Consider the following 20,467-nt stretch of genomic DNA (forward strand, 5'->3'; position numbering starts at 1 on the left):
AAGATCCACTCGAAATTTCTGCTCGTTTCAAAACGTAAATCATACTTAAATAATACTCTTAAAATTAAATAAAATCTGTTTAGCTTCACTATAATCTTTATCTCGTTAGCACTTAGCGAGGGCACACTCTACCTTTCTGAGGAGATGCCATCAATTTCTAATAAAAGACAATGCGAGCGAGTTTTATGTGCAATTTATTTGTTGGGATTAGCCGCGGATTAACAAGTTAAATTACATATTGTGCTAACACGCATGCTATGTATGGATGTATGTGTGTAGGTATATGTCCACGCCCACAGAAGCAATAAAGCCCGCACATACACACACACACACAATCACACCGAGAAGCATTAGAAGCCGCAAGTCAGGCTTTTCAATGTGAGCTGCAAGTGCAGGCATGTGTGTATGTGCGTAGGTATGTGTGTGACTGAGTAAGCGTGCGTGTGTGTGTCTGCTACTGCATGCCTCAGTGCGCTTGCTAGCTGCTGCTAGCTGCTGCTGCTGCTGCTGCTGCTGCTGCTGCTGCTGCCGACTGCCGGCCGCCAGTCGCCTTTTATTTTTAGCAGTCAACGCGGAAAAATAGCAAAAGGAGAACGGCAAAAAAAAAAAATTAAGAAAAAAAATACCGAGAATGAGTCGAGGTAGAGAAATCAAACAAAAACATTCGTATAGATGGGGAAGCGGTAGATGGCTGGGTAACGGTAAACGCCCAAAATCTCAGCGGGGCGTGGCGCTGCATGCTGACGTCTTTGCAAAAGTGTTTTGCTATGCAATTTGAATAATTTAATGGATTTTTATGAGCAGTAAAACGCTCGAAGCATGCAGACGACGAGTGAAAGAGAATGTGGAGAAAGAGCAGACTAAAGACTGAACAGAGTAGAGAGAGGAAAAACACTCGCGCACACGCACAAACACACTCAAACACACACACACACACACACATTCATATGTGGTTGAGCTTGGCCACGGACCCGTAGAGGAGCTGCTAGAATTCAGTTTGTGGGCTGAGGATCTGAAGCTTGGGCGCAGTGGGCTTATTCAATTTCGCAATCGCCGCTTGCCGGCGTCGCCAAATCTCTGCAACTGGCTCCAATTGACTGCCGTGCCACTTCCGCAGACGACGGACGACGACGTTGCCAGCATCAGAAGCAGTCAAGCGTTTGCCTCCTCAATGCACAGCAAAAACAACAACTGCAACTACAACAATAACAACAACAACAACGACAACAACAACGACAGCGACATCGACAATAACAGCCAGAGCAAGTGCAAGCAAGCAATGCAACGACTGCGCAATACTCTGCACGCATTTGCGCAATTAGCAGGTCTGGTTAGACTCTATCAAAATAATTAAAGATCTATTATAATTAGCTGCGTCCAACTGCAGCAAATATTGTAAATCTAGCAAACATTCGCGAAGCCAATACGCCCCACTGCACTTTGCGTACAGTGTATAACCAGGACAACAGCAACCAGAACGACGACAGCAAATGCAATAAATTTTCAAGTCATTTCAACTTCCGGTGTGTGGCCCGATTACAGTTTAGTAGCTGTAAATATATAGGCGACACACACACACACACAAACACATACATATGCAGCTCATCTCCAGCATTCTCCCTCTCCCTCTCTCTCTCTCTCTCTCTCTCTCTCTCTCTCTCGCTTGCATCCTTCAGTCTACTCTGTCGGCTTGGCAACGTTTTTTACCCATGTTAAAGCGGCGACTGCTCATTAAACGTCGAAGGGCTTGAATTTTATGTTGCCTACTTTTCAGCAGCAGCGCAGATTTTTCCCTGAGCCGAGCATTAAAGGGCCGCGTCGAACGCCATTGTAATTATAGTTGAAACCACTTGGGAGTGAGCGAGACACTCAATTATCCCAGCCATGTGAGGCAAAAATTATGAAAAGACAAGATGACGTGAAATAAGAAGGAGAAGAGCCGAATACAAAGAAGAAGAGACATCAAGGAAGCGACATGACTGCGGTGTGGGTCTTCGCTTAGAGATGAGCGTTTTGCCAAATGGATTTTGATGCGATAGTTTTTACGATGAATTTATGGCAAGATACATATATGTACATACAAATGTGTATATACATATATGTATGTGTTGATCATATATACATTTTTATGTAGTTTATTATTATTAATAATTAATTAAATGGTATATATATTTTCTTACTATTTCATTTTTTTAATTTAATAATATTAAAAGTCAGTTAGCAATTTAGCTATTTTATATGCATATTTGTAATTTTAAAAAACATTCGTCATTCGTTAAGCCTAAACGCACTTGTTCGTGTCACGCACTCCGCTCTAATTGGCTGCGTAATTCGAGCTCTTCGAGCTGCTGTTGTTGCCGCTGAGACTTTGCGGCGCTCTGAAGTTTCTTTTTGGCGACACGTTATTTGCCTTGTCATTGTCATAGGCTGACGTTGATGTTGATGCTTCCACTGTTGTTGTTGTTGTTGTTGTTGCTGTTGTTGTTGTCACTGGCGCCATTATTACAAATATTTCCATTGTTGTTCGTTAGCGTCGCCTAGAATCGCGGTTTTCTTCCTGTAACTGTCACATTTCATCATTATCATTAACATCATCATCATCATCATCATGCAGTTACCAATACAATGTAACCACAATTCCTTGCTACTATTTGTATGTGTGATGGCATGCATACCCCTCACCCCCCTCCCCCCTCTACACACACAAACACACTTGCCATAAAAACGCTCAACTGCTTCCTGTTTGAGTGCAAGCCTCTCTCTCTCTCTCTCTCTCTCTCTCTCTCTCCCGCTCGCACTCCTTCGTCTGGTGATTAGCGAGCGCAGCAAAGCACCAGCAGCAGCAGCAGCGATAATGTCGCCTGTGGCAAGCTGGTTGGGCTTGTGTGAATGTCGTCTGGGTGGTTAGTGGGTTGGGTTACCAGGCAAATGATTGCCACTTGAGGTGCAAACGAGCGTATTTTACAGCGAGCCACCCGCACTTCAAGACGCTTCAAAAATAAAGTAACAAAGTTTATCAAGCAAACATAACGGAAATCGCTGCCATTGCAACAGGGTAAGTAAACGATAAAGTGAAAGAAAGTTGAGCGAGACAGAGATAGTACAAAGCATTGGAGATCAGTGTTAAGCTGATATGTTATCGATATGTAGACATCGATAAGGCTTAATGCAACAACAAAAAGAAAAGCAATCAATATCCTTGATAAAAACGTGATTTGTTTTTACTAATGTGAGCAAAATTGAATTGTTTTTAAATGCTTATTCTTTTATTATTTTTATTGAAAGTTTTTGAGCTATTTTTGCAGCTTAGAAAAACAGAGCACATGGACAGCAGCTGCTCACAGCTTACCAAATTAATTGAAGGCTAATGCGCTTCAGACTCATCGTAATAGCTTACCCAAGCCTCAGTTTTATTAATCCAACAACAAAAATAACTACAACATCTTGGTGTGGCTGAGCACGAGGTGGACATTCAGCTGCCTGGTTGCAGTTGCCGATAATAGCCATTGCTAAAATTGTTATAAGATGCTGCAACTACAGGAGCAGCAGCAGCAATTAGGGATGGGCAATATGAAAAATAAAATTGTCGATTTTACTTTGAATTGAATTTACCAAAGTTGTTTATCAAAATGCTGAAGTGCTGACAATGGGCCAATTTTAAAGAATTGTCCAAGATACAATTTCATGATCAGTTACTCTAATAGAGTAAAAAGTCTTACGCAGTAGATAATAAATAAAAATAAAATAAAAAAAAAAAAAAAAAAAAAAAAACCAAGCTTATTTTATAAAATAAATCATTTCTGATTTGCTTTACAGTACATAAAGAGTAAAATTTTCATATTTCTTGGACACCCCTACTCTATGGTGGCTATGCTCCAGAGTTTTAGCACGAGTAACAGTGTATTTTGGAGAGCTAATATTTTCCTATGCTAAGTGTAAACATTTTATGCTATTCGGAAGAAGATTGCTTAAAATTTGTATGAGCTCATAATCCAAATTTATCTATCAATATATTTACATGTGTATTTATTTATTTATTCACACATGAATTTTTAAATATGCGAAAGCAATATTGTTAGTCTCCGTGGCCCGTTATGAAAGCCGTTACATTTCGTATAAAATTCCAATTCCAATCGGCGCTTTTTGACCACATTCCAAGCATATTCCAGTCTACAAGCAGCTAGTCAAGTTGCGCACCATCTCAATATGTTAGTCAGGCCACACTGAGCATTACAGCGCTGCCAGACCGTGAGGTCAACAGCTGTTCAACTGTAAGACTCAAGTTTAATGTACACACACGCACACACACAAGAGCACAGATATATTTTTCTATATATGTACATATAAGCACGTTGGGAGTAGATATGCATTTAAATAAATATAGGTTTGTGAATGATATGTGCCGTTATCGGGATAAGATATAACTTTTTAATTGGCATGACTACTGAAATTAATAAGAACCCAAAAGGCGAATGCCGTTTGCTTGATGACAAATTGGTTAAACAAACAAACATATATATATATATATATATATATATATATATATATATATGTATGTAGATGCATAAACATTGCCCGGTTTGTAATATAGCACGTAATATTTTTATATTATTATTAATTCGAGGTAAACATAGAACACTGCGCAGCGATTAGTCGTCGAATTCACAGTAACCGGCAAATCGAACGGGCAACCTTTTGACATTGATAATGTGCTCCAACGGCGATGAAACCGACGGCCACCTACAGGTCCGAGCGCCAGCAATCGATATAAAACAAAAGCCCAGCGAGACGGTGCTCCCATCACCCACAATGCAGCCGCTGGCAATGCGTCGCAACGTGAGCGGCGACAGTCTCCTGATTCCGTCCGCCTCGAAGGAGGCACACGTTCGCGTCATCTATACGGGCGGCACCATCGGAATGATGCGCAACGAACGGAATGGTAATTATCCCAATGGATCCAACACTTCCTTTCTATGTGCTTCTCATCTTTAGTTTGTGTCTCTTCCAATCATCATATTGAAATAATGACTCGATTACTTACCCAACGGATCCCCAACTTCATCTTCAATTCTTCCTCCCTATTTTTCATTTCTGTATTTTCCAATCTTCCATTTGCATATGGAAATAATGCCTACACCCCGATATCCTCCGCATCTTAAGTTCCCATATACTCCAATCCTATGCCGATCTACTTCTCATCTTTGCTTTCCCTAGTTCCAATTCTATGCCATGCTCATCAAATTTCATCTTTATCTCATCATTTCCCACTCTTCCCTTTAATCTCTTGTTTCATTATCATTTCTATATCTAAATTAGTGTCTTATCTTACTTTCAACCTCCATTGAGATTCCGCATTTCATCTTTCAGTCTCCATCATGTAGTTATCTCATTCTTCTCTATCTTTTCATCTTCATTTCCATATAATTTCTCAACTGAGTTTCTCTAGCTCGCAGTCTCCATATATCCATTTCCTATTCTTCATATTCTTCTCTTTCTTCTAATCTACGCTTCAGCAGAATTTAATAAATCTTCCATTTTTCATTCTCCTTCCCCTTCACATAGACTGCTTCCTCTCTTTCTTTTCAATTTCCATTTTCCACCCTCTCCTTCTCCCTCTCTCTCTCTCTCTCTCTCTCTCTTTCTTTCACTATTCTTCGCTTTCCAAATTGAAAGCCTAGTTTGATTCTTTCAGTCTTGGCGCCCATTCCGAACGCTTTGGTTCGTCTTATCCGCAAATATCCGAATATTCACGATGAGGATTATGCGCAGCGACACTTTGGCGCTGGCGCCTCCATGGGGCCGCTGGTGCTGCCCTACGTTCAGGGCGAGGCGAGGAGAATCGTCTACCAGGTGACGGAATATTCGCCGCTGCTCGACTCCAGCAATATGACCATGGATGACTGGGCGCGCATTGCCAAGGATATTCACGTGAGAAATGAAAAGAGAAGGCTAAGATGAGATGGAGAGAGAGAGAGAGAGAGAGAGAGAGATATGTATATGAGGGAATAGAAGCATAGAGAACAAACACAGACACATTCTCAATGTCTCTTTCTCCCTCTCCCTCCTGCAATGTCCCCCTCTCTTGCTTGCTCTTTAATAACGCTCCATTTATCCCTCTGTAGCAATCGTACGAGTTCTTCGACGGCTTCGTGGTGCTCCATGGCACAGACACGCTCTCGTACACGGCCTCGGCTCTGTCGTTCATGCTGGAGAACCTGGGCAAGACGGTGATCATAACGGGCAGCCAGCTGCCGATCTTCGAGACTCGAACGGATGGCAAGGATAACTTCACCTCGGCGCTGATCATTGCCGGCAACTATGTGATACCGGAGGTGTGCATCTTCTTTGGGAACAAGCTGATGCGCGGCAACCGCACTGTGAAGGTTAGCTCCAACTCGCTGGATGCGTTCGATTCACCCAATGTGCCGCCGTTGGCGCAGATCGGCATCAATGTGAACGTGGACTATCGCCTGATCTTCCGGCCGTGCACCGTGGAGCGTTTCTGCGTGCACTCGCAGCTGGACGAGAATGTCGGCTTGTTGCGCATCTTTCCCAGCATTTCGCTGGCCACGTTTCGCGCCTTCTTGGCGCCGCCGATGCGCGGCGTGGTGATGCAGTCCTTTGGCTCTGGCAATGTACCATCGAATCGCAAGGATCTGATCGACGAACTGAAAGCGGCCGCCGCTCGTGGCGTCATCATCATCAACTGCACCCAGTGCCCGAATGGCTCGGTGGCCGAGATCTATGACACCGGCAAGGTGCTGTTCGATGTGGGCGTCATACCCGGATACGATATGACACCGGAGGCGGCGCTCACCAAGCTGGCCTACGTGATAGGCAAATCCGAGTGGTCGCTCGAGGTGAAGAAGCAGGTGGGTTAACAGAGAAGCTAACTATGCTAGGAAATCCTGATATAAATTACAATCTATGCCTTGTCCAGATGATGCAGTCGAATCTGCGCGGCGAGCTGACTTCCATGGGCGCGCATGCAATGAAGGACTACGACCTGGTCGATGCAGTGGCTCGTTCGCTGCATCTGTCGTCGCCGCAGGAGCTCAATCAACTGGGCAACACGCTCTTCCCGGCCATGATCAATGCGGCCGTCATGGAGGGCAACATCAAGAAGCTGACGAATCTGAAAGCCTATGGCGCAAATCTCTCTGGCACCAATCATGACCAGCGCACGGCGCTCCATCTCGCCTGCCAGCTGGGCAACGTGGCCATTGTGCGGTTCCTGCTGCAGAACGGCGTCTCGGTGCACAAGCGGGATCTGTGCGAGCGCACGGCCTTGCAGGAGGCCATCGCGACGGACAATGCAGAGATCATTCAGTTGCTCATCAGTTGTGGCGCCCACTTGACTGGATCCTCGCGTGCCGTGGGCGAACAGCTGTGCGCCGCTGCAGCTCGTGGTGCACTGCGTCGCCTGCAATCCTATCAGCTGGCCGGTGCCGATTTAAGTTTGCCGGATCCCTCGGGACGCACAGCATTGCATGTGGCTGCGCTCCATGGCAATGTGAATGTGGTGAAGTACCTTCTGGAAAATACGGAGAGAGCAGAGTTGAAGGATATGATTGGGCTGACACCGTTGGACTATGCCACACGTGGCGGCCATTCCGAGGTTGTGCGTCTTCTAACGCCCAACGAGACGGAGCCGGAGCCGGATACTTAACAATGTGCTCTTCCGGCAGTTGCTGCTCATGGTTATTACTTAAAGTTGCTATATTCACACCTGTGTATGCATGTATGTATGCACATACATATACATATAACTAAATCGCTTGTGTTGTGCGCACCTAGACAAATCTAGTCTAGCCTATATTGTTGCTAACTAGTTTTTTCCACTAATGAATTTTATACACAGTTTTATGTATTTGAGCTCGAATTCTTATGCACTTGAACTTAACGGTTATGAATAAAGAAAATCTCGATAGTTTCGATAAAAAAAATCATTTTGAATTACTGAATCGATACATATGATTAACAGTTCATCATAATAATTCATTCATTATTATGAACTTATTCATAATTTTGTTGATAAATGATATTAGAGTTGGGCTATAAATTTCTTCATGTTCACATTTTAGCAATATATACAAATAAAAACTAAGAAAACTTTTTTGAATGCCCATACCTTAATCAAGTAGGCTGTAGGGCAGTGAACAACTGAAACAATATCAACATAGAATATTCATAATCAGATAAACTGGTCACGTAAGTCAACACATATAAAAATTATATTTCAAAAATTATATTTCAAAAATTATATTTTTACATTACATTTGCGGCCGATTAGTTTGGACCATTCCCAATCGATACTATCGCGTCTACGACAAGAACGGCCCTGCGATTGCCAAACTAGGGCAGTAGAACGATTGTAGAGCCCTGGTGTTCAAGTTTCTTTTTGTTAGCATTGCTTAATGATAATTGGTAAATAGTTTTTCAATGAAATTTTCCATAAATTGTGCTAAAAAAATCGCTTTCCCCTTGTAAATTGCGATGGGAGCGTGAGTGTGTGTCCTTATATGTGTGTGCGTGTTTGAAGACGTTTGCAAAACTGTTTTGTCTACAGACGTACACACACTGAGGCACACGCACACAAACACACACACATACACGCACACGCACACGCACACACCTAAGAAGTGCACACGTCAGTGCCACGAAATCTGTCCAAAATTTCAAACGCGAGAGCCCCCCAAACTTGTCTTAAATATTTTGGATTAATTTAGGGAATACGTCCTTTTACCATTTCAGTCAATGTCGATAGTTAGCAGCACGAACATCACGAAACACTCGCGACGACATTGGATATATCCATTCCGGAGATAGCCAGTGCTTCCTCTTCTTTTTTTTTTTTGTTTTTCCTTTTTTTTTTTGCTAATTTTATTGTAAACGTGTTTAGGTAGTTGAATTTGTTTATCATGTCCGGGCAAATGTCCGAGCACATGCCGCCCAATGAGCCTGAGGAGGAGAGCAGCTCCACAGACGTTTCACTGACTCAGGTAAGCTGCGCTCGCATAGCAAACTCCGTCTCCAGCTAACTTGGCCTGCGATTCGCTTTTGCAGCATGTGTCCGCTGGTGGCACTGGTGGGAAGGGGCGACTGGATAGCCTGCGCGAGAATCTGTTCAAGCATCAGGTAAGTCTTGCATAGCCCCATGTTAATTGAGAGATTAATCTGTGTCCAATTCGTGATAGGAACGTCTCACGGCGCTGCGTGAGCGTGCCTTGCGCAAATCCGAGGATGGCAGTCGGGGCAAGCCCAGCATAAGCGATTCGATGGAATCGCTCCAATCGCTGGGCCAGCGGCTGTCCACATTGAAGGTGCGCAATCCCGATTCGCCTCAAGTGCTGCTGCACGAGCTGCCCTCACAGGACTCGTCCACACCGCTGGCCACACCCACTAAAGATGTCTCGGGCAGCGAGAAGTTGCAAATGCTGAACCAGCGCACCGAGCAAAATCGTGCGCTCCTCGAGCAGCGCAAACGCGACATGGCCAAATCGCTGCAGTCGGTGAAATCGGGCATGCGGCAGAGCATCGATCTGGGCTCCTCCATGAGCGATCTGCGTGCGCCGGCCACAGCGGCGCCTGTTTCCAGGCATTGGTCCGCAGCAGATCTGCAGCTACAGATGCAGCAGCAGTTGCAACAGCAGCCGAGCGAAGAGGGGCGCCTCAAGCAGCTGAAAAATAAGATGCGCCTCATTGAGATGAAGCAGAACCGCAAGGAGCAGGAGTTACAGCAGGAGCTGAACGATCTGCGCAACGAGTTGACACGGCGCGAAGAGCAGATCCAACAGCTGGAGGCGACGCTGGCGCAGCAGAGCGAACAGGTGGACAGCCAACGACTCCTGCAGGAACAGGAGAATACACGATTGCACGCAGAGATCGAGCAGCTGCGCGAACGCAATGCGGAGCTAGAGAATAGCAGCGAAATGCTGGAAGCACTACGACTAGAGCTCCACAGCGCCAGGGAACAGCTGCTGGAGCAGCAGGCTAACCAAGCAGCGGCCGAGGCGGCAGCGCTGGTCTCCACGGACGCCCAGGTGAATGTGGAGCTGGCCAAGCAGCTGCAGGAACTGGAGAAAGAATTGCAGGAGCTACGCGACAGCAAGGAGGAGCAGACGCCAAAGCTGGAACCGGATGCCCTCAGAGTATCTGAGCTCGAGGCCACCATTGCCCTGCAAAACGAACAGCTGGCGGAGAAGACCACCGAGCTGAATGTGCTCAACGTGAATCTGCGCGTGCTCGAGGAGAAGCTCGCTCAGAGCGTCAAGAGCAAGCCCATCTTCCTAGACGAGGACGCCAGCGATGGCAACGAACAGCTGCAGGCGCAGCTGCAACAGCTCAAGCAGAAGCTGGACGAGTGCAACAAGAGCAACATCAAGCTAAAGCTCAAATGCAAGCAGGCGGAGAAGCAGCTGCAGAAGCTGCAGAGCCTGGATACCCAACAGGAGCTGGCCCGGATTACCGCCGAGAACGAGCAGCTGCAGCAGCGCATCACAGTGCTAGAGGATGAGAAGGGCCAATGGCAACTGGCCCATGTCGAAGAGGATGCGGCCCAGGAGCAACAGCAACAGCAAGCTAGCAAGCCAACCCCATCCGCTGGCCAGACAGAAGCCATTCGACTGCTGGAGGAGCAGAAGGAGGAGCTGCAACAAGCACTGGAAGCCTTGCAACTGGGCAGCGAAACAGCTCGCGTTGAGTCGGAGCTGAGCGAGGTGCAGCTGGAGGAGCAATTGTCGCAGCGCGTGCAACAGCTGGAGTCGGAGGCAGTCGAGCAGCAGAAGCAGCTGCAAAAGCTGCAGGCCGAGAAGGAGGCCCTGGACAAGAAGCTGACGCACTACATCAACGAGAACATGGAGCTGCTCGATAAGCTGGAGAAGTTGAGCTCCTCCAGCTCGGCTGAGTCCATCGAGATCGTAGAGCGACCCACTGAGCGGCGCTTTAGCCAGAGGCCAGGCAGCGAGGGCGAAGCGGAACCGGAGGGAGACCAGGCCAGCGGCAGCAACACCAAGCAACCCACTGCACCCGCCGTGCTGCCCAGCTTTGTGAGCGAGCTCACACAAACGGATCTGGCTGTGCCTGAGCTAGAGGTCAACGAGAATCTCGCCCAGTTGCGCAACGAGAACGACGAGCTGCTGCAGAAGATTGAGCTCTTCACCAACGAGCGACGAGAGGTGCTGGCCAAGATGGAGCAACTGCAGGCAGAGAATGCGGCACTGCAATCGCAGCTAAAGCTTGCCGAGGAGCAACAGCAGGAGGTGAAGACGACTCAGGAGACCGAACTGAAGCTGGAGCAGCTGGAGGCGGAGAAGACGACGCTCCAAACGGAACTGAAGCTCATACAGGAGCAGCTGGAAACGGAGAAGACGACACTCCAAACGGAGCTGAAGCTCGCCAAGGAGCAGCTGCAGACGGAGAGCGCAGCGCTGCAGGCCCAACTGGAGGAACTGCAGCGGGACAAGCAACAGCTGTCGCTGCAGCTCAGCGATAAATCGAACCTCTCCCAGGAGCTCAGCTCCATGCAGCGCTCCTCAGAGGTGGTCGCTGCCCTGGACTGTGGCGAGGGTGGCGCCGCGCTCTTCGACAAGTGCGAGCGCTCGCTCTCGAAGCTCAGCTCGGAGCTGGAGGCCTATCGCAAGGCCAACGATCGCAATGCCAAACTGAATGTGTCCAAGAAGCTGGCCAAGGAGGCGAAGAATGTGCACGTCCAGCTGACGGAGCTGCTGCAGAAGGTGAAGGAGGCGAGCACCGCAGTGGAGACGGTCACCGTGGTGGAAACAGTTGTCGCTGTCACCGCGCCCAATGGCAAAGCTTTGGCGGAATACGAGCAGCTGACGGCACAGAATGCCGAGCTGAAGGCGACGCTGGCTACGCTTCAAGCGGAGCTCGAGGAGCTACGCGAAAGCTGCGACCCGCCGGAGACGGGCAAGCAGCTGGCCATTGGCCAGGTAGACGAGGAGGAGCAGCAGGAGAGGGCAAGGGAACGCGAGCGTGAGCAGGAAAAGGAGCGCGAGCGAGACGCCTTGATAGCTGAGCTGCGGGCTCGCGTGGAGGAGGAGCAACAGCAGGTGACACAGCTGGAGTCTGTGATAGCGGAACTGCGTGCCAGCGAGGCGGAGCATCTGCAGCTGATAGCCAGCCAGAGTGCTGAGCTGGTGCAGCTGCAGCTGCAGGCGGAACGCTTCGATCAGTCGCTGAACAACAGCGAAATGGCGCACGAGAAGCACATGGAGCAGCAGCAGCGTCTGAGACGTGAGCTCCAGTCCCGCATCGAGACCCTGGAGGGGGAGCAGCGCATACTGCAGGCCCTGGTCGCCGAGCAAAAGCAGCAGCTGATCGAGAGCTACAGCGAGAGCGAGTACGAGACGAACATGAAGCTGCTGGAGCTGCAGCAGTGCCAGAAGGAGCTGGAAGCGAGCGAGCAACGCAACAAGGAGCTGCGCGAGAAGCTCAAGAAGTACGCCCTGAGCCTGAAGAAGCGCACGGCCGAGCAAGCGGAGCTGGAGCAGCAGCTGCAGCGCGAGCGGGCCACTGTGACGGAGCTGCAGGAGCAGCAACAGCAGTTCCAGGAGCAGCAACATCAGCTCCAGGAGCAGCAACAGCAGTTGCAGGAACAGCAGCAACAGTTCCAGGAGCAGCAGCAGCAGCTGCATGACATGGATCAGCTGAAGGAGGACAATGTTCGTCTGCACGAGCAGCTGGCCAAGCAGCAGTCCAAGCTAGCCGGCCTGTCCAAGCTCAAGGAGGAAGTGGAACGCCTGCAGGTCGAGCTGCAGAATACAGTTCACGCGAATACAGCGCTGCGCCAGGAAAGCTACAAGCTGGAGATGGCGTTGGCGGAGCAGGGCTCCGCAGAAGAGTTGCGTCGCCAGTTGGAGGTGAAGTCCTTGAAGTTTGATAAATCCAAAGAGGTCATCAAGCATCGCAATGCCACCATATTGAGTCTGCAGCGCGAGCTGGCCGAGCTCCGTGCTCAGCTTCAGGCACAGCCCGAGGAGGAGGAGCAGGAGAAGGAAAAGGAACATGCACAGCAGTTGAAGGAGCTTGAGCAGCTGCGGGCGCAGAACGCCAAGATGGCCGAAGAGAAGGTGAACTTTGAGCAAACGATCGGTCGCCTGGAAACCATCCACGAAGGCATTCAAGCCAAGCTGCAGCAGGATCAATCCTACATAGAATCGCTGGAGGCACAAATATCTGAGCTGCAATCGAAGTGTGTGACTCTCGAGGATCAGACCGCATCACTGCGTGCACATGAGGCCAGTGCCAAGGAGCAGATTGAACTGCTTGAGCAGCAAGTGCGCGAGGCGCATGCCCAGCGGGCGGAGGTGGAATCGCAGCTTAACGAGCGTGTGAAACAGTTGATGGAACGGGAGCTGGTCCAGAACAGGCAAATCAAGATGCTGCGCAGCGAGGCGGACGAGTCGCGCGAGCTACTGGTCTCGCTGCAGACCACCCACGAGACGATGCTGCTGCGGTACAAGCAAGAGGCCCAGCAGGCCCAGGCACAGCGGGAGCATCAGACCAACAACAACGAACAGCATATACTCGAGCTGCGGACACAGCTGCACGCGCGCAACATAGAGCTGGAGCACCAACGCCAGGTCTTCGATGCCAAGCTTGCGGCGAAGGCCACCGAGCTAGATGAGCTGGAGTGTGATATGAATGCGCACATGCAACGCGCCGCCATGCAGACGCGTGAACTGACCCAACAGTTGGAGCGATCCGAAGAACAGCTGCAGGCACGCACCGAGGAGCTGGCACGGCTGAACGACGAGCTGGCCGACGTGGAGCGCGAGCGTGCTGCGCTCAGCCGGGAGGCGGTCATGCTGCGCATGCAACAAGACAGCGCCGAGCAGGATGTGCTCGAGTTGCAGGAGCTGCGCATGCAGGTCATACAGGACAAAACGGAAATGGACAATCTGCGCTCCCAAATCGACTCACTCTGCGCCAATCACAATCAGGAGCTGCAGGCGCTGCAGCAGCAAATCGCCGAGCTAGACACCCTGGGGCAGAACCAAACGGACGATCAGGTCTACATTGAGAACGAGAACAAGCGACTTACCGAGCAGCTGGTGGAGCTGCAGGGTCGTCTCGACGAACAGGCCGAGCAGCTGGCACGCCAGCAGCTACAGGCTCGTCTTGACGAACAGATCGAGCAGGTGGCACGCCAGCAAGCGGCCTCAGCTCCAATTCCTGCTCCAGCCAGCTTCCAGTCGCAAGCAACAGCCACGGACGATTGGATGGCATGGTCGGGCATGATGCAACCCACTCAAAGACAGGAACAGGTATGTAGCACCGAACACGAACTAAAAAAGAGATTAAACACAGCTTCTACCCAGTTCCAACAAAAATCAGCCAGCATTATTTAAAGATTTGCTTAAAGTAAATTTGAATTCGAATTGCACTTCCATACTATGCTATCGATATCACTCACTATCGGCATCGGCTCCAGTTCCGATGAATTAGCAAAGTGAACTCCAGCACTGCTGGAACTATGTTTCTGAATTGCAAGTTCATTGTAGTTCAATAAAAGCAGACACTTATCGATAACTTTATGTACCGGCTGAGTCGAGGTTTATTTGAATTTTACCAACGAATCTCATAAAACTAACAATAAACACATTCACTATTTTTTTTTTTGCAGAATCCGCCATTGCCAGCGCCTGCCATGTTCTTTGGCGGCGATGCGGCAGCTGCGCCCTCGCCTTTCGATGAGATTGTCGCCCAACCGCTGAGGATGACCTCACAGAATCTGGGTATGAGCTTGCCCCAAGCGCAGCCAGTGGCCAATGTTGAGTCGAGTGGAGGAGAACCAACGATTGAGGATCTGCAGCGTAATGTTTCTGATCTGGAGAAACATGCCAAGGAGCTAGAGACGAAATTGCTGGCACGCAATCAGGCGCTTGCCGAGCATGAGGAGCGACGCGCCCAACTGGAGCGTCTGCTGGCCGAACGCGAACAGGAGCTTGCGCAGCTACATGCTGCCGCAGAAGAGCGTGAGCGTGTAGCAGCCGTTGAGGCGCTAATACAGCCAGCTGTGGCCCCAACGACGGCAGCTCCTTCGCTGGATATGTTCTTTGGCAACGAAACGGTAACAGATGCAGCTGTCAGCAGCCTGGATCTGGGTCTTCCGCAAACGGAGCCCGTTGAGGAGCAGCTCATCATACCAAAGAAGGCATATATTTGCCATCCAGAGCAGGAGCAGCAACAGAAACTACAGCAGCAGCAACAACAACAACAACCGCCTCTGACAAGCGACTGGGGTGTTGATGTGGACGAGGATCCGTGGGCCAATGCTGACAAAGAGCAGCAGCTGACAGATGAAACAGCAGCGCTGCTAACTCGCATCGAGGAGCTGGAGAGCCAGAAGGCGAAACTGCAAACGAAAACGGCCAAGTTGATGAAGTGCGTCAAGGAGTATCGCATCAAGGAGCAGCAGGAGCAAGCGCGCCATGCGAATAACAATGATTTGGACAGCGCCATCATGGACGAACTGAAGCTTCAACTGCAGCTACAGGAGGCGCGCCAAGCTAAGGCCGAGGAACTGCTACAACAGCAGACGCTGGAAAAGGAGAAGCTATTGAAGCGCATCGATGTCTTGACTGCAGGCAATGAACGCATGGCCGAGCTGAAGGAGCGGCAGGACATGGATGTGCACATGTATCAGACGCGCATACGCGAGCTACAGGACAAGCTGCAGCAGCTAGAAAGCTGGGGCGAGGGAGCAAGTGCTGCTGCCACGCCCACAGCGCAGCCAGGCGATGAGGCAGCGCAGGCCCGAATCGAGAATCTGATGGCAGAGAACCAAGATCTTAATAACGAATGCCAGGAGCTGATGGCCCAGCTCCGACAGGAGAAAGAGCAAGCCCAGCAAGAGCGGGAGCGACTGCAAGCGCAACTCGATGCGCGTAACCAGGAGGCGGAGCAACTTAAACAGCAAATGGAGCAGTCACAGCAGAAGTATCAGCAGCTGCAACAGCAACTGGAGGAGCTGAGGACCAAGCAGCAAGAATGCCAGCAACTGCAACAGCAACTGGAGGAGCTAAAATCCAAGCAACATGACTACCAACAGCTGCAACAGCAACTGGAGGAGCTGAAGACCAAGCAACATGACTACCAACAGCTGCAACAGCAACTGGAGGAGCTTAAAGCCAAGCAGCAGGAGTGCCAGCCGCTGCAACAGCAACTAGAAGAGCTAAAGACCAAGCAGCAGGAGTGCCAGCAGCTGCAGATGCAGCTAGATGAGCTAAGAACCAAGCAGCTGGAGCTGCCGGTGGCAGTGAGTGCGCCCAGTGACGAGAGCATGGCGCTGCTGCAAGAAAAGGAGTCCGAAATCGTCCATCTCAAGCAACGCATCGAGGAGCTAATGCGTGAGGATCAGACCGAGAAATTGGTGCTAGAGATATTAACCAAGAATCAGGAGCTGCAGATGCTGCGCATGCAGGTCAAACAGCTGCAGGAGGACAAGCTCGAGCTGGAGCAGCAGAGCATACCGTCGAAGGAGCAGCCGGACAATCAAGCGGAGTCGCAGCTGCAGCAGCAGCTGGAACAGGTGCAGCAGGAACTGGAACAGCTGCGCCAGCAGAGCGCCGCGCACCAGCGAGAGAAGAACGACATGGAGGAGGAACTGCGCGTCCTCAACAATCATGTGCTCAGCAGCCTGGAGCTCGAGGACAAGATGAAGCAAACTGTATTGGAGCTGGATATGAAGAACATTGAGATAACCGAGTTACGTAGATCACTGGAGCTGCTGCAGCAGGCACAACCACAGCCACAGCCACAAGAGCAGCAGCAACAGCAGCCAGACATCGCTGCCTTGAATATGCAATGGGAGGCACTGGTGGAGCAGAAATGCAGCGAAGTAGCCAGAATATGGCAGGAGCATCTGGCGAAACGTGAGGCTGAATACAAGGCGAAAATCGAAGAGCTATCTGCAGCGGCTGCTTCTGCGGCTGCCTCATCCCAGCCAGTGCAACAGGAGCAGCAACAGCAACAACCACCTCCACTGCCCGCCACGGAGGACGCGAATGAGATGTTGACCAAGATGCAGAGCGCACTGGAGACACAAGAAATGGAAATCGTGACGTTGAAGGAACAGCTGGCCATACGTTCCGCTGAGTATGCGCGACTCGCCTCGCAATACGATCCCTTCCGGTTGCAGAACTCGTTGGGCAGCGGCCCCGTGGCTGGAGCAAGCGGCACAGCTGGGCAGGACCCACAGTCGGAATATGTGCTGAGATCTGATCTGGACTATGCATTGATGATGCTGCATCAGCGGGATATGCGTGTCGAGGAAATGATCGTTGAGCTGGTGCAGTTGCTCGAGGAGCGCGATCATCTCCAGCTCAAGCTCTCGGACACGCTGCGCCAGCTGGAAGCCGAGCGCAGTAAGTGTGACACCTCCACTCGAATAATAGAATAATAATAATGATTTATGATATGTCTCTTTCTGCAGCAGGTGGAGCAGCATCTGGCAGCGCCAATGCCACCGCCTCCTCCTCATCCAGCCCCAACAAGCTCAGCGGCAGCGGAGAGCTTGCCGCGGCGACACCAGCCAGCAGCAGTGATCTAAAGCAGAAGTAAGATTTCAACTGAATTATACTTAAAATGGATATTCGACTAAACTAAGTGTTGTTTCACAGATTGGCCGAGCTGCAGACGGTGAAGCATTCCAAGGACAAGGCCATTGTTGATGAACGCGAGCAGCGTCTGCAGCAGATGATGCAGCTACAGCGAGACATGGTGAAAACAGCGCCAACAGCCGCAGCTCCAACAACTAATCTTCCTTCTCCGCCACCTGCACACCAGCAGCAGCACCTGCCACAACAGCAGCAGAACCAGCAGCAGCAGCAGCAGCAGCAGCAACAGCAACAGCCACTCGAAATGGATTCAAGTAAATGCCTCGCAAGGCTTGCAGTGATAGCCCAATATATTAATTTATATTTATATTTATCGTTATAAACAGCTCAATCCGGGCAGCGCGCCCCTTACGGAATTATGGACTGGATATTAGGCAACAACAAGAACGAGGACGAGACGCAGCAGACACCACATAATCTTCCCCAGTCACCAGTTCAGCAACAGATTTCCCATTCGCCGCGTTCATCGCCAAGCAATTAGCAGTGGGCAAAGATCTTTGCCAGCGCTGCGCCTAGTTGACTCTATCTAGCAAGTTGCTTAACAATAAATATCGACTTAGATTAGCATTAGAGTTCTATATAAATATTATGTACCTTGCATGAATGAAAACGAAAACGAGCCCCGAGAAACCTAAAACAAAAACAAAAAAATTAAAAAACAAAAAGGAAAAGCTATTCCCGAACTGTGTAGTCGCAGCAATGCAAGGGACACGCCCACGTTTTATGTTGTAGATATGTAAAAATTGTAAAAAAAAAAAAGAGAAAAAACTAAATAATAATAGCAAAAAATAAAATTAAACGAACGTAAATAATAATAAATTAGTATTCCTTGGCCTTTGCTTTGTGTAACATATAACGTTATTTAACGCAACGTAAGACATGTAAATTGCAATTGCCGTTTGAGATGGCAACTGAAGCTAATGAGCTATCGATAATACGATGATTATGCAGTCAGTGTGTACACTATGTTTGACATTGAGATTAATTAAAACTTAACGGCTGAACAGGATAACTGCGTGCGATTTTAACAATTTTTGATTGCTTAGGGCATCCACTATATAAGGAAATAAGATAAGTCCGTTATTTAATTATTTATTAGTCATGAGCGAGTCGGGATACCGAAACAAGCGCACTTACCACTTGGCTGATATGCAGCCGACAATGACAAGCTTCAGTACTGTGGCGCTAATCATAGCCAAGTCGGAGGCAAATGTATTTCTGGACAAGATTAACAGCGAGCAGCGAGGCGTCATTAGCTTCACTCTGCGTGACTCGAAGCGCGACATAGCCAACTGCAAATGCTGGGGCAGCAGAGCCTGCGTGGATGAGTATGTGGATATGCTGCAAATTGGTGATGTGGTGGACATTGTGGGCGCCAAAGTGATGGCCATAGCGCCCCCCAATAAGCCCGGCACCAACGAGCAGCAGCGCTATCACCCACGTGGCACCTTGCCGTATGCGCTGGTCGTGAACGAGGGCCAGGGACATCTAGTGAAGCACAGCGTCGATGATGCGGCAGTTGTGCAACCTCTACTACAGCTGATTCATCTGTCCCACAAGCCATTGAGTGCTGTCTTGAAGCTCTCGGATGTGCGCTGTGCCGCTCCAGGGGCGGAGCAACGGCCAGCTGTCTATGTCGATCTGCTCGTAGCAGTGGCAACGATGCGTCCGGTGCGAGAGCTGAAGAGGAAGGTGGCTCGCCTCGGCAGCGGACTGCTGCAGTGCCTCGAACTGGTGGTGATCGATACCAGCTATGCAGATGGCATGGTGTTCACGCTCTGGCACAAGGATTGGATACGTCGCGCCCGACACTGGCAGCCACGCAAGACCATACTGCATCTGATCGATGTGCGTCTGTCGCACTCGCAGTTCTACGGCTGTCCAGTGCTCAGCCATGCCAGCTGCACGCTGATCTACGAGCAGCCACAGCCGCAGAGCGCCGAGTGCCAGGCACTGCTCGCATTCGCAGCCAGCACTCCGCTCAAAAGTTTCGATATGTTCGCGCAAATCGATGTGGAGCAGCTGCCAGCAGGTGAGTGGAGGCCACTCTTATTATGACATTAAATAAGTGCTCGCCTTCTTCTCCATCAGCCGAGCACATCCAGACCCAGATGAGCGTGCGTCAGATCTATGCGCGTGCCGAGGGCGAGCTCCAGGATGCGACGAGCGATCAGTTTACGGCTGTGCTCTATGCCATGGTCAGCAAATTCGACATCGATGGCCTGGCCACCAGCATCCACAAGAAATGGCAAGTAGTACCCAATCCTCCAAGATTATATTATCTACTTTGATTTGATCTTGTCCTTTCACGCAACTGCAGCAAATCCTGCCAGCGCCTCATACCGAACAGCCGCAACGACTGCGACAATGAAAGCTGCCTGCTGGAGTTCTCGTTATGTTACAGCGGTCCCCGCTTCGAGTACTTCTTCAACATCAACGTTCATCTGTCTGACCAGACGGGCACGCTGGTCGAGACACGCCTGAGCGGAGGCGTAGCTGAGCACTTGCTGGGCTTGAAAGCGGATGCCTTCCAGCTGCTGTCGGAGCGTAGGAAAACGGAGCTCAAATGGCGCTTCCTCTTAAAGTACTTCGAGGTGAAGCTGCTAATCAGAAAGCCAACGGCCATGCGCAAGGATCTGGCTGTCATAATCGTGGACATGGAACTGATTCAGCTGGATAGGCTTATAGAGAAGATAACTGTTTTTTAAACACAAATCGAGCTATTATAATATGGAATAACTTTAAACCAAGGGTTTTTAAAATGAAATTTGGTGTCTTATTTTGAGTAAATATAAGAAAATATCGCTAGATCTAACTAGATATAT

At 49.7% G+C, this 20,467-nt stretch overlaps 3 protein-coding genes across 5 annotated transcripts; all 3 read left to right on the forward strand.

Annotated features, from left to right (window-relative positions):
• Nucleotides 1-4,336: 4,336 nt before the first annotated feature.
• On the forward strand, nt 4,337-7,946 carry LOC6585090 (L-asparaginase). 2 transcript variants are annotated; one of them, XM_032732619.2, is made up of 5 exons: nt 4,337-4,384; nt 4,635-4,939; nt 5,693-5,928; nt 6,123-6,872; nt 6,941-7,946. In XM_032732619.2, the coding sequence occupies exons 2-5, from the start codon at nt 4,708-4,710 to the stop codon at nt 7,667-7,669; spliced, it is 1,947 nt and encodes a 648-aa protein (XP_032588510.1). In that variant the 5' UTR covers nt 4,337-4,384; nt 4,635-4,707; the 3' UTR covers nt 7,670-7,946. The 2 variants fall into 2 exon arrangements, with proteins under 2 accessions (XP_032588510.1, XP_043867485.1); XM_044011550.1 differs by having other exon boundaries at nt 4,369-4,384; nt 4,625-4,939.
• A 284-nt stretch (nt 7,947-8,230) lies between these two features.
• On the forward strand, nt 8,231-18,451 carry LOC6585092 (protein lava lamp). Of its 2 annotated transcripts, none has more exons than XM_032732599.2 (8): nt 8,231-8,427; nt 8,755-9,002; nt 9,067-9,138; nt 9,198-14,288; nt 14,648-17,390; nt 17,459-17,582; nt 17,646-17,896; nt 17,969-18,451. In XM_032732599.2, the coding sequence occupies exons 2-8, from the start codon at nt 8,922-8,924 to the stop codon at nt 18,121-18,123; spliced, it is 8,517 nt and encodes a 2,838-aa protein (XP_032588490.1). In that variant the 5' UTR covers nt 8,231-8,427; nt 8,755-8,921; the 3' UTR covers nt 18,124-18,451. The 2 variants fall into 2 exon arrangements, with proteins under 2 accessions (XP_032588490.1, XP_032588491.1); XM_032732600.2 differs by having other exon boundaries at nt 8,903-9,002.
• Nucleotides 18,452-18,553: 102 nt separating this feature from the next.
• Nucleotides 18,554-20,449, forward strand: LOC6585093 (protein hold'em). Its single transcript, XM_002010697.4, has 3 exons — nt 18,554-19,674; nt 19,734-19,890; nt 19,963-20,449. Exons 1-3 carry the CDS (start codon nt 18,744-18,746, stop codon nt 20,348-20,350), a joined length of 1,476 nt encoding a protein of 491 aa, XP_002010733.3. The 5' UTR covers nt 18,554-18,743; the 3' UTR covers nt 20,351-20,449.
• Nucleotides 20,450-20,467: the final 18 nt, after the last annotated feature.

This window comes from Drosophila mojavensis, unplaced genomic scaffold (genome assembly GCF_018153725.1).
Source record: "Drosophila mojavensis isolate 15081-1352.22 unplaced genomic scaffold, ASM1815372v1 contig_136, whole genome shotgun sequence".
NCBI classification, from domain to species: domain Eukaryota; kingdom Metazoa; phylum Arthropoda; class Insecta; order Diptera; family Drosophilidae; genus Drosophila; species Drosophila mojavensis.

What these genes read in the sequence shown, in the direction of transcription:
- LOC6585090 (XM_032732619.2), top strand. Translation starts at nt 4,708, where the DNA reads ATGTGCTCCAACGGCGATGAAACCGACGGCCACCTACAGGTCCGAGCG. An exon ending in GCATTGCCAAGGATATTCAC is followed by an intron (nt 5,929 to 6,122) that starts GTGAGAAATGAA and finishes ATCCCTCTGTAG; the next exon opens with CAATCGTACGAGTTCTTCGA. An exon ending in CGCTCGAGGTGAAGAAGCAG is followed by an intron (nt 6,873 to 6,940) that starts GTGGGTTAACAG and finishes TGCCTTGTCCAG; the next exon opens with ATGATGCAGTCGAATCTGCG.
- LOC6585092 (XM_032732599.2), top strand. Translation starts at nt 8,922, where the DNA reads ATGTCCGGGCAAATGTCCGAGCACATGCCGCCCAATGAGCCTGAGGAG. An exon ending in CAGACGTTTCACTGACTCAG is followed by an intron (nt 9,003 to 9,066) that starts GTAAGCTGCGCT and finishes TCGCTTTTGCAG; the next exon opens with CATGTGTCCGCTGGTGGCAC. An exon ending in AGCAGTGATCTAAAGCAGAA is followed by an intron (nt 17,583 to 17,645) that starts GTAAGATTTCAA and finishes GTTGTTTCACAG; the next exon opens with ATTGGCCGAGCTGCAGACGG.
- LOC6585093 (XM_002010697.4), top strand. Translation starts at nt 18,744, where the DNA reads ATGAGCGAGTCGGGATACCGAAACAAGCGCACTTACCACTTGGCTGAT. An exon ending in TGTGGAGCAGCTGCCAGCAG is followed by an intron (nt 19,675 to 19,733) that starts GTGAGTGGAGGC and finishes CTTCTCCATCAG; the next exon opens with CCGAGCACATCCAGACCCAG. An exon ending in ACCAGCATCCACAAGAAATG is followed by an intron (nt 19,891 to 19,962) that starts GCAAGTAGTACC and finishes ACGCAACTGCAG; the next exon opens with CAAATCCTGCCAGCGCCTCA.